Source organism: Ammodytes marinus (genome assembly GCF_949987685.1).
Source record: "Ammodytes marinus genome assembly, chromosome: 8".
Classification (NCBI taxonomy): domain Eukaryota; kingdom Metazoa; phylum Chordata; class Actinopteri; order Uranoscopiformes; family Ammodytidae; genus Ammodytes; species Ammodytes marinus.
The window spans coordinates 20,980,320-20,993,516 of NC_137212.1; the positions used below are offsets into that span (position 1 = coordinate 20,980,320).

Genomic DNA, 13,197 nt, shown 5'->3' on the forward strand with positions numbered 1-13,197 from the left:
AAGCTGGCTTTATTCTGAGCACTACAGAAGAAAAGTTATCTAGTATAATATTTAACTAAACCTCTTAAATAACAAAAAAATATGTCAAAATCGTACAAACATTACAGTTGGCATTGATATAAATACACTGTACAGCTTGAATCCAGGCCAATTCCACAAATCAACTCAAAATGGCGTAAATGTTTTTTATTTTGACATGTTATGAAACATAGAATAATAAAGAAATAAGCCTAAATGATGATTGTCCACTGCTTTTCTTATTTGAAGCAGTGACTCGACAGTGTAGTGTACAAACTAAAACTACTCATCCAGTCTCTGAGTAAATGGACTGGCTCCCCCATCTGGTAAAAAGTTACATTGATAGATTTGCTGGTAGAAAGTATTTTCACATCACACAAAAGGCTTGCTTTTGCTATTACAGATTCAATGTGTTTTCATTTTAGCCAAGATCTGAGTTTGACATCCACATTTTTTTTTTAAACGCATACAAAGTGTTGAAGTTTAAATGGACAGACAACCTGTAAAATGCAATGTACAATTATATGATAATCCATTACAGTAAGACAGCTAAAAATCAGGTACACAATACAGGTTTCTGCCACAACCACACATGTACTGTATTTTATGTTTTAGCACTACACCTTTTTTTATACTGTTTGTATGGACTGCATAGCGATAAAAATAATACTGCCTTTGTCACTCCATCCATTGTCGCTGTGTAATAGCTAACATACTCTGCTCTATTGTGAGCCATGTGACTTTGGTGTTTGTTTCAGATAATGGACACTTTCAGAGTAATGGCCTGTGTCAGAGAATTGTGTAGAAGTGATACGTTCTATCACTGTTGATACAGTTCTCACCTGTGAATGAATTTAGTTAATAAAAAGTCATAAAATATGATTGAGTTATGCCCACTTATCAGAGGGAGACTCACATGACTTGAAGCCCCAGCCTCGTAAGCTGATCCTCCCCGATGAGTAGTAGAGGAATCCCAGGGCCAGCATGGAACACAGGCCCAGGAGGAGGTTGCGACCGGGTTTCATTCTCATCTCCAGCTAGCGTACATTGCACATCCCAGACTAGAGCCTGTTTGAGAACGGAGAGAAACTGGTTAGAACTGCCCTCATACAAAGTGTGTTATAATTTAATACATTCCCAACAGACTCTGGATCAGTCATAACAAGTATCAAATTAACTGGTAAGTAGGAGGCTTGTCATGTGACCACATTATAAGTCCAAATCACATTCAGTTTTTATCAGGTCAGCTGAGATCCCATTCAAAGCTGGATTCATTTAGTCCAATGCTCCTCCTGGTACTCTATCTAGTGTCACAGCCCGGCTCAAGGGAATGACAAAAGAGGAGACCACACAAGAAAGGTAGTTTTACCAAATTATAATTTATTTAAACCAATTCAAAATTAAACTAATAAATGGTGCGTGAATGTCAGTAGTCAGTACTGGGTGCGGTGTCTGTGTGAGTGAATGAGTGTATGGTGTGTGTAAAGCAGCATTAACTCAACCTAACTAACCCTAACCCAAACCGAAACCAAAACCAAAACCAAAACCAAAACCAAAACAAACCATTCGTCAAGAGAGGGGAGCCCAAGTGGCTGGGGCAAGCTGCAGGAGAGCAGCCAACATGGGTGTTGAGGATGAGCTATCAGCTCCTGGCAGCCTGCCAATTAGGAGGTGCCAGGAGCTGTCACACTAGTTTGTGGTTACAGTGTTTCCTGCAGGATTTTTTTTTCAGCAGCGGTGGTGTGGTCCCCCGGACCTTCTAGGGGGGTCCGGGGGCATGCCCCCTCGGCCGAATTTATTTTGTTCCCTTTAAATTTGAATGCATGAATCTGGTGCACTTGCAATTCTGGAAAATGCTTGTTGTCAAAATCGTCTGTGTTAATTACAACCGAGCTCTGTAAACTGGTATGTTGCTATAGCTACGGTGGCCCCCTTTGTTTACATGTTTTTTTTTGTAATGCCTAAGTTCAATACAGTAAATGTTTACAACAGTGGATCCATTGTTGCCAATGTTGGTGTTCTCTCTCCATTTGGGTTAGCTGCATCCAATATCCTTTTCACATTTTATTTTGCCTGTCGGGATTGGGAAAGTTTTGTATTCTGTTAACTATTTAGCTGCTCTACTTTGTGGCAGTTCAATAAAAGTCTTTTGAGCATTTTGTCTGTGTTATTATTCACTACTTCCTTAACTGAATTTCCTGTTTCTCTTACTATTCATAGACTGTCCCTCTGACAAATCAAAAAGGTGTGGCTGTGTGTCATCTCAAAACAAAGGCACAACAGCTTCCCAACCGTCTGACTGCAGAAAACACAAGGCAAATATCGGCCAAACTCAGTAAACGAACATGTGTTGGTTTTCTCTCTCTCTCTGATTAGAGTGGTTTCTAATTTACATGATATCAGATTAATAGAAAAAGCAAGAATTGAAAAATAAATAAAAGGTAAACATCATATATGGTAAATGAACTCCACTTATAAAGCGCTTTCCCCTGGTTTTTCACAGACCCAAAGCGCTTTACATTGTTGTGTACACATTCACACACACACATTCATACACCGATAGCAGCAGCTACCACGCAGGGTGCAAGCTAGCTATCGGCAATGTAGGGTTCAGTGTCTTTTTCCCAGGTACATTTCGACATGTGGCGGGGGAGGCGGGGAATCGAACCACCGACCCTGAAACCCAGTGGACGACCTCCCTACCTGCTTCGCCAAAGCCGCCATATACAATAAAAAGAGATTTATTGGCAAGCCAACTCAAAAGTCGATTTACGGAGCTTCCAGTGCATCTCACAGTCTTCATAGGTAGATAGATTGCACAAACCTTGTTGTTGTTATGAAGACAACACTGAGCAATCTCTCCCATCTGCTGTAGATGTCTGAAAAAAGCTATAGGCCACTAGAAGGTGGACTCGTCATGGTCAATGCACTCAACCAAGCCACGCTGACAACAAGAAAAGGTAAACCGCAAAAACTGGTTTGTATGTTATATGATCTTCTGCATCCCAGCTGAATCTTTGAAGGGCATACATTAGCTACACAACTGTAAAATCAGACAACACACAATTAAACACAATGGTGCAGGTTTTTGTTGTATACATACATTTGCCACTTGCCAGTATAATATAAATTTAAGTGACATTGAAAATTCAGAACTGTCCCCTCATGCAACAGAGCAGATGTGATGGGGATGCCTCACAGTCCATTGCTGCGTGCACAGGACAGGCCTCCTTACTGAATGTTTCAGCTTGAATAACACAGGACAAACCCACAGAGGAGCAGCTGCACTAATACTTTTCTCCATGCTCGGAGGCTTGTTTTGGCTCCACCCAAGGCAACGTTTCTGTTGATCAAAATAATACTGATAAATAGATTCATATAAGGTGAGACAGTGTGGGAAGAGTTTCACCATGACAGTTAGGGTAGCCTACTTAAAGGTGGAGTCAGTGATTCTGTAATACGCTACTTGTTGTTAAATGACTTTTTGTCAAAATCAGTGAATAGGCCTATCTCCTCTCCACTACCTGTAGCCTATGTATTGTAGGCTACAAAAAAAATCCAGTGTTAATACACAGCCTAGGCTATATAAACGGTCATGTTGCTATGGGCGCATTGTTTACATTGCCTACCTGTTTACAGAGCCTAGGCTGTGTATTAACACTGACATGTTTTCAGACCACACACATTAGCCTACAGACAGGTAGCGGATCGTATGGAGATATTCACTGATTTTGACAACAAGCGTTCTCCAGAATCGCTGACTCCATCTTTAATTTCCAACTGAAACAGTGGAGTATTATGTAAAGGTTTTTTTTTTTGTAGCATACTGAACATTGACAGTGAAAGCATTGCCAGAGAAACAGAGGAAATTAAGGATTGTGGCACCAAACTGAAGAAGACATCAGTTATTACACTGCTAGCAGCTAAATTAGACCATTAAACATATTTGGCTGACCCTACAATGATAGTAATGATAGCATATTAGCTACAGTAGCGACCTTAATTAGCATTAGGCTGGAGGCGGTGGCAGCTGTCCCTCCAGCACACGGTAAGATTATTATGACAACAGGAACACAATGGAGGAAAACTGGAGCTAAATGTCATATTACAGGCAGCTAATTATAAGCACTACGGGAGTTAGCGGGCTACGCTAGCGAGCAAGCCATTCAAAGACTCTTACCGGACAGATACCGTTAGTTTTCAGGTGGACCTCAAATCCCTCGGTGCTTCCTGCCCCCGTTGTGAATAACTGAGCAGCTGAGGCGCATAGATCAACATGACCGTTACGTGAGAAGAGAGGAAAGGTCGTAAGTAGCTCTATGCATTTTATCAACACACTTGAGGGGCAGACTGGGAGCCCCCCTCCCCTTCCTACAGGATCGACTTTTTCTTTTTTGCTTCTTCTTCTTCAGTAGCCTATATCTAGTAGGCTACATAGGCTGCATAGGGAAAGACCAACACATTTTTTTTATAAAGCACACTGTCTCTATAAGTATAGGCTATAGGCTATAGTGTCAAAATTGCTCAACATCCTTCAGGAAAACAACAAAGTAAGAATTACGAGTTTTTATTGTTAATTGCAGGCCTACATTTATGAATTAAGAAGTTTGCCAGCAACATTATCAAATTTATTCTGGAAACAAAAAGTATTTTCCTCTTTCTCTGAACCAAACATACAACATGTTCCTACAATAATGTATTAACCTGAAGAAAAAAAAATTGTGTAATTGACAAATCTGCAAAGGTCGTGCCAAAACCTCTTTATAGGCAATGAGAGGAATGATGTAAAAATACCTTCAGTGTGAAACTGTGTCTGAGTATTGATCACTGATGGAGCAATTTGTGTTTATGTTTCTTTTAAATTTCTGCGTGTGGGCCTGGTGATTGAGGGGGTAATGTTAAAGAATAGTTTTGTAGGACACCTCCTCAACTTTGTTCATTATTAGGTTGTGTATTTATGAAAAAGCAGCCACACCCTCTTCCAATATAATTTAGAAACCCATCTAGCATTTACAAACCCTTCTAGCGAGCCTGCTAAAATGGCATCTAAAAGTAAAGCAAATTCATTATATAGGCTACATATATAAGGGGTTATTGGAAAATGTATTGTAGATTCAAATCATTTTTAAATTAGTAATAGTCACCTCTGCATAGAACAATAGACTCATCTGAGAATCTGATTCTGAACCCAATCCTCAAAGAAAAGTGTTTTGGTTTTTGATCAAAATGTTTTTTTATTTCAAATGGCATTCCGGCATGTGGAGAAGTTGTGCTCATTTATCAGACAGACCTGATCATGGTATAACTTTGCAGGGAAAACGAGACACAATGTAATGGGGAATGAAATTCCATATTTTTTTTAGCTTAGCCCAATTCGTTTAAATTCCTTTTTTGTGTGAGGTTTAATGTATGTTTTTTTCGGGATCAAAGTTGGATCACTTAAAATCCCTCTTGTTCTGTATAAACCTTGCAGTAGGTCAGAGCCTGAAAATGACTGGTGTACTGTAGAATCACCTCAACTCCTCTAGAGGTCACTGTCTATAAGGCTTTAAAAACTGAGCAAAGTCACTTTAGCCTGTTTTATTTTGGATATAAAATGTGCAAGAAAACAAGTCTACCATTCGAGAATAATGTTTAAATAAAATTTCATGAATGAAGACAAATTGTCAAGAATAACGTTGAAATACAATGTCAGTATATATCTATTGAATCAGCCTTGCTTGCAGCTAGAATATTGATGTAATGCTTACACAGTAAAGCATATCTGATGTTATTAAATATGCCTGTATGATTTTGAGATGGGCCATCATTTTGGTACTTTTAGAATATTTTGATGGGAATAGCATAATAAGAATACTTAGTAGCCTACATTGAGTTAAGAGAGTTTGAAAGAGTACCCTGTTTGTACACTGTTTTATTACTTTTACACAAAAAAATATGCTCCTGTGCACCTGTAGGCCTATCTGATGCTTTTACTTTGAAGGCTAGGCACGCAAACCAGAAGTCTTATCTTGTTGTTAATCTGGTTTGGTTACATAAAATCAATCAGTAAACCCTACCCGACTAATAGTAGGCTCCGGCTGTCACTGTGAACTTAAAAAAGCAGCATAAACAATGGAGGAGGTGTACGCTGCAGTTGGCTTGGAGTGGATGGATGGCATGAGTGTTTTGATATTTCTCTGCGTTTTCCTGTTTCTGGCTGATGTTTTGAAGAACAGAGCACCTGCAAACTTCCCTCCCGGGCCGTGGGCTCTGCCTGTGATCGGTGACCTTCATCGCATCCAACCCTCCAGACTTCACCTGCAGTTCACAGAGGTGTGTATTAGTTTTAGCATACAGTATCCGACCACTCTCTCAAATCTAATGTCTGGAGCTACTTGAAAAAAAAAAAAAAAAACCTAGGACGACTCCTGTAGTCAGTGATGTATTTTTACACTTTTCCAACTGTATTTTTCTGCATTTTTAAATAAATAAATGAAGAGGGATCCAAAATGTAAAACAATTAAAAACTGTCTCTACAACAGTTTCATGGAGGAATCTACTTCTGGGAAAAGTCAATGTAATCATTAACTCTATTGAAAGAGCAGGGTGAAAAGTGACTTACGAAGCAAATTCCAAACTGTTTAACCCAACATACACAGCATTCAATATACCCTGCATGCCGTATCTGGACTGCATCTAAATAAAGCCTTGAAATCAAGACCAAGGGGTAAAAGTAACACCACCCATTTTAAGTCATTGCATAAACTGTAATATGTATTCAACTCTTTCAGAAGATAATGTAATGTCCTGTATTGGGAACACACCCTCTTGTTTATCACAAGGCTACCTATCAGTAAAATAAATAATCCACACCTTGATTATGCACCTTTGACTTTTCCCCCACCAGTCTCATAATTCATGTTCAAACACTAACAGGTAATGCGGTATCCCATATGACTCAGCAGTTCAGTACTGCAAAAATCATAAGGTTGTTGGCATTTCTTCAGACCAAACAATGAATCTATGAATTCAGAAAATAATGAATGATGAAGTTGCAGTCCTAACTGTTTTTTGGACATTATGTGGAGGCAAACAGCCATCATTGAGGTACAAGGTTGAACAGGGATTATATCAACTCAATTCTTATTTTGTTTATGACATTTTAAATAATACATTGGTGAAATGTCTGCAAATGTAAACACATCCCCCTCCTCTGAAACCGCATAGTGTACCTTTAAAGATCGTGGCCGACATCAACCTTGTGCATGTATTTTTTGCTGCAGTCCTCTAAAGCTAGACTGATTACTTTTTTTATTTCATTTCAGAGTAGGTCAACAACTCAGCATTGAACTAAGACTCATATGCGCTCTCTGTGTTCAGTTTGCAAAGAAATATGGAAGCATTTTCAGCCTGAGGCTCTTTGGTGGGAGGATTGTGGTCATTAATGGCTACAAGCTTGTGCGAGAGGCCCTGGTCCAAAGAGGAGAGGACTACGTCGATCGTCCCCCCATACCAATTTTTGATCATGTCTTTGGGAATACAGGTAGTGTGTTTTGCATTTTATTTTAACCGTCTTTAGTTAGTATTCAGTTAGACTAGAAGCATTACACTGACTCCTTATTAAGCTTGTCACAATAACAATCACCTGCTGTGGTCTAATGCTGTTTTTGTGTGTCCTACAGGTCTTGTGTTATCGAATGGCAACCCATGGAAGCAGCAGAGGAGATTTGCGCTACACACCCTCAGAAACTTTGGTGTGGGCAAGAAGTCCCTGGAGCCATCCATACAGCAGGAGTGCCAATACCTCACAGAGGCATTTGCCCATCAGCAAGGCACTTCACACATTACATTTTTCTACTAATTAGCAAATAATTCTAAACTAGTGACAAGACAGCATGCTTTTTATGATCTCTCTACATATTTTTTTTTTCAAATTAAACATTCGAACAGAGCAGAAAATATTTTCTTCTTTGCATTTATATTGAAATATTTGACCCAAACGTTGCCTAACCATGCCATGTGTTCCACTACCTCCACATTTCAAAAACAAATATCATAGGAACCACTGCAGAACACCATAAAGACAACAGCTTCTATCCATCTAACACTGTCCTTTACAAACCTTTACAATATAGCACACAGACTTTTACAAACTTTTTGTACATACAGTACATAATATATGGCCGAGCCCTGTATTACATTTCAACCTTGTCTTGTTTTTATGTTTATTAACCGTTTATTATACTAACATGTGATTTCCATTTCCCTTTAACTTTGCTCCAACTTTATAATACAGAAACATGAGCCAATACCGTGGAGCATTTGACCCTGCACCTAAACCCTGCTTTACTATCTAACTTGTATCTAACCTCAGCTTGGCAGTGGTCGGCATAAATATCTACTATACTAGCCTGTTCATTATCCATAATGAAAATTATACATACATACAAGTACATTACAGTACGTGTCTTCTACCTGTGGCTCATCACACATTTTGTTGTAATAATTTGTATATATTTTTTAATTTAAAATTGTAACTTCTCCTTATTATACATTTTTTTATTTTTTATTTAGGCAAGCCTTTCAAAGCCCAGTCCCTAATAGACAATGCTGTGTCCAACATCATTTGCTGCCTGACGTTTGGGGATCGTTTTGAGTACACTGACAAGCAGTTCCAGCAAGTTCTCCACAACTTCAAAGAGTTGGTGCGCTTACAGGGTGGTGCATGGATACAGGTGAGCCTCCGACAGAATAGCGTCCTTTTTTTAAATCAGGATTTTTACAGCTGAATGGGCAACATAGTCAAAATGCCATTGAATAGAACAACCATAAAAAAGGCATTGAAGGAGAAAGAAATGTATAACCAGTGAAATATTTTTAACATTTTACATTTCAATCAAACAATATTAGATATTTATAGTGGACATGTATCTTCATTGGAACTGTTGAGACCCTATACTTTATAAGCCTTTTATATATATATATATATATATATATATAAAAATATATATATATACCTATAGCTATATACTTTATTTTTTAAATTTCATGAACATGAGCACACATTAAGAAAACACTGAAAAAAGGAATATGCTACTTTAATTTATTTATTTTTAACCTGAAATTATGTTCTGAAAAACCACCACAGCTATCAAATGAATATGCTCTTGTATAGTAAAATTGATTTTGAATATTTAGGTTAAGTACAAGTATCAAATGTAGTAGTTGAGTTTACTGAGCCTCATATGAGCCTCTCTTTGAATGCCTAATTTTGAGAAATTATCTTGACCATGACGATATTTTGATTTATCATGGACAGCAGATATGTTTAAATCAAGTGCTCAGGAAAGCTGTGTCAGTGAGTTAGCATACACCATAAAGCTCACTGTAAAAATGAGTGAGCTTGTAAAATGAAGCAGCTTTTTGTTATTCGGTCATCATTTATTTTATTGTTTTACATATTATGTGCTTTTCCTATCGTATAAAATGTCTCCTGTGAAAGAAGGCCTTTTTGCAGGCAGAGGGCAGGTTTATATAATGGCTCTGTTTAGGAGTAGGTATATGGATAAAACCATCTAAACTGTCTTTTTTCTCTGTAGCTTTACAACATGTACCCCTGGCTGATTAGGTGGCTGCCTGGACCTCACCGGAGGATATTCCATCTGATACAAGGGCAAATGGACTTTGTCAATATCATAATCAAAGAACACAGAGAAAGCCTCGACCCCTCCTCACCAAGAGACTACATTGACTGCTTCCTCACAGAAATGGGGGAGGTGAGTGTTTTTAAGTGTTTGTATTGATTTTGTTCTCTTTGCATTTCTCTAATGAAATGCATTCATAGACACTAGCTACTGTCTGTTTGTGTTATATATAGAAGGAGGACACTGAATCCGGGTTTGATCTGAAAAACTTGTGTGTGTGCGCTCTGGACCTCTTTGGTGCTGGAACTGAAACTACAACCACCACTTTAAGCTGGGGACTGCTATACATGCTCCACTACCCTCACATACAAGGTGTGTGTGTGTGTGTGTGTGTGTGTGTGTGTGTGTGTGTGTGTGTGTGTGTGTGTGTGTGTGTGTGTGTGTGTGTGTGTGTGTGTGTGTGTGTGTGTGTGTGTGTGTGTGTGTGTGTGTGTGTGTGTGTGTGTGTGTGTGTGTGTGTGTGACTTGTGCAGGAACCTTTTTACGGACCAGTTTTAGTTTTTGGGTTAGGACTTTTAATGTTATAAGGTTCAGAATTGGGGGGAGAGGGTAAGGCATCTAGTTTTGATGGTAATGCTTTATGTGTTTCCTGATTTGACTGTGAACAGAGACAGTCCAGGCTGAGATAGACACAGTCATTGGCTCATCCAGACAGCCCTCTGTGAGTGACAGAGATAGCATGCCCTATACGGATGCAGTCATCCATGAAATCCAGAGAATGGGCAACATTGTTCCCCTCGGTGTGGTCCACAAGGCGAACAAGGACACCCCACTGGACAAGTACATCATCCCAAAGGTACATTGCACAATGAGTTTTTTGGTTTTCAAAAGTTGGATTGTCTAGCAGCAGAGATTTTTGAATGCAGTGCTTGTTCAGCCACCAACTAAAAAAAAACACACAAACGCTTGATTTTTTTTCATCAGTTGATTTTTATATAGTATTGATGTCAACTGAATAACCGAAATGTATTTCAAAATACATGCAATACCTCGGAAAATTATCAGAATGAATGTAGAAAATAAAGATATTATTTAGAATAACCTATATACAGTACAGTATGTAGGCTAAGGGCCTGAAACATACAAAACCATTGTCCAGTTGTCATACAATTGTAGATGATCACATTTTAATTTCTTTAAAAACACTTCGGCTTAAAGGAGAAGTAAGTGATATTTCTTAATACTGTATATGTGTTCAATCTCTCTATATTTATACAACAATCACTTAAACAGTATGCACAGTTCATAACACAGGTCTCCCAGTCATTCAGTATTGCAGTAATTGTCAGATAACATTTTGAGTATCCAAGTTTTATCCAATCAGGAGACGGAGCGCTATAAAGAGGCGGGTCTCTGCCCGTGAATGATGACTCGCTCTGAAGAGCATTGCGGCACTATCTGACAAAAACGGCTGCACATTCATCTGGTGGTGATGTAGGGACGAGGGATGGAACTGCTAACTGCAGCCACTGACAGGAAGGATAGCTAAAAGGACCATATCACTTACTTCTCCTTTAATTGTGGATATTCAAAGTTATTTCTTGATTATTTCAACTGCTGTTTCTAAAGTTAATATTAAAGATCAAAAATGTAGTTTGTTTATTTTTTTCGGGTTTAATTTGTGTTCATTAAAACAAACTAATTTGAAGACATACTCCAAAAATCTAAGATATCTGTTTGATATACAGTTTTCATTAATGGCATTTCCTTAGGGCACCATTATAATTCCCGCACTGAACTCTGTTCTACACGACGAGACAATGTGGGAAACTCCACATTCCTTTAACCCTCAACATTTTCTGGATCAGGATGGCAAATTTAGGAAGCGAGAGGCCTTCCTTCCATTTTCAGCAGGTGAGTGAGTAGTAACAACCCTCTATTCTAAAGCCCAGTTATATATTGTTGAGCGTTTCAACAATACAGCCCCTATATAGCCCTTTGTTTTAACTTGAAACCATGGGCTGTACAGAAGAAAATGAAGAACATAAAAAAAATTATACCATTTCTTGCCAGCATTCGCTTGCACGCAGTACCATAGTTGAAAGGGGATCAGGGTCCATGTCTCGGGATGTTCCAGACTCTAAGCTGCAGCGATAGCATATGGTCAAAGTGAATCCGTTAAAATTGTGTTTATACAACTCTTTTGTTTTGTGTATATTCAGGCAAGCGTGTGTGTCTCGGGGAGCAGCTGGCCAGGATGGAGTTGTTCCTCTTCTTTACCTCCCTCCTTCAGAGGTTTTCATTCTCTGCACCTGCCGGAGAGAAGCCCAGTCTGGAGTTCAGTTTAGGAGGCATTATGTCCCCCAAACCATACCACCTCTGTGCCGTTCCACGATAATAATAAAAAAACACCAAGTGTCCCTGAATGAACCATGAACCATGTCTCAACACAATGAATCACTGTCTTCCACTACATTTGCTTTACAAACCTATAAGAATATCTGCCATATTTTTATCTTATAGTCTGAATAAAACATGATTTTGGTGTATTTTTTTTCTTCATTAACTTTTTTGTCTTATGTCTTGCAACATGTAGAAAATCCTTAAAAGTTTTTTTTTAATTGTGAATCACTAGGAACCAAATTCCTTGTTCCACTGCGCATTTGAATTGTGAGATTTGCTAAAACGGGATGTCTGTGTAAATAAATGATATTGTGATTTTGTTTGTGATTCTCATTTAGACCGCTACATGTTCATGTTCACACTGTGGTTTCAGTCTGGGGTTTAGCAGGTGAGAAAAAACGAATCATTCGAGAACACATTGAAGTCAGTCTCAGTGCTGTTTTAGCGACTCAAATATGTAGGTATCAATAATTTGGTTTGTTTCTGTCAGGCTACATGGAGTTTGAAGTGTATAACAGACACATTTCAACAAACTCAACAATTTGATGTCTTCAGCATGAATTATGTCACTTTACATAATAAAGTAGCACTCCTAACTATATTACTTCAAATTTAACTTTTGACATGTTACCTAAAAACATGATATTTCTGAAAAAAATTGGTAAACCACAAGCTAAAGGTCTCTTTTATCTTGACATGAACCGGCGGCACACATTCTAACTTCTGGGTTTTCCCTGTTAAGCTTTTGAAGTTAGAGATAGGAAAGTAACTAGCATAAAGGAAATTAAAAAAACAAGGGTAGCTTTAGAAAGTCTCAGTCTAGACTTGTTTTACTCAAACACAGTTGACACTCTGGCGCCATAAGGGGACTGTAAATATAACCAACCAGCTCAATGAGAAAAGATGGGTTGATTTTTTTTTTTTGGGGACATCTTTCTGATTGAAAGTGTAAGTTTGTTTTACCAACTACTTGATAGATAAACCATGTTGTCAGTTCAGACACAAGATTGTATAGCCTACTTTAATGTGGTTTATGTAATGTGAATTAAATGTGTTTGCCTTGCTGTTCACTAACTGCATAAGCACATTTAGAATGATTGTAAAATGTGTCAGGACTAATGGAAACAAAAATAATGAGGTTGCTGTGATC

General features: G+C 38.4%; 2 protein-coding genes across 2 annotated transcripts in view; one reads left to right on the forward strand and one right to left on the reverse strand.

Moving 5' to 3' along the window:
* st3gal3a (ST3 beta-galactoside alpha-2,3-sialyltransferase 3a) overlaps positions 1 to 4,323 on the reverse strand; it is a 29,213-nt gene extending 24,890 nt beyond the window's left edge. Inside the window, exons 1-2 of the mRNA XM_080032593.1 lie at positions 4,199 to 4,323; positions 935 to 1,086 (exon numbers count right to left, since the gene is read on the reverse strand). Of these exons, the coding sequence (XP_079888719.1) occupies positions 935 to 1,049 (115 nt within the window). The 5' untranslated portion in view covers positions 1,050 to 1,086; positions 4,199 to 4,323. The remainder of the gene's footprint in view (positions 1 to 934; positions 1,087 to 4,198) is intronic.
* Positions 4,324 to 6,132: 1,809 nt separating this feature from the next.
* LOC307254285 (cytochrome P450 2J2-like) lies at positions 6,133 to 12,042 on the forward strand (the record flags this gene model as incomplete). Its single annotated transcript, XM_080032592.1, has 9 exons — positions 6,133 to 6,333; positions 7,381 to 7,543; positions 7,683 to 7,832; positions 8,575 to 8,735; positions 9,600 to 9,776; positions 9,878 to 10,016; positions 10,313 to 10,500; positions 11,417 to 11,558; positions 11,867 to 12,042. 9 exons carry the CDS (start codon positions 6,133 to 6,135, stop codon positions 12,040 to 12,042), a joined length of 1,497 nt encoding a protein of 498 aa, XP_079888718.1.
* Between the last annotated feature and the right edge of the window lie 1,155 nt (positions 12,043 to 13,197).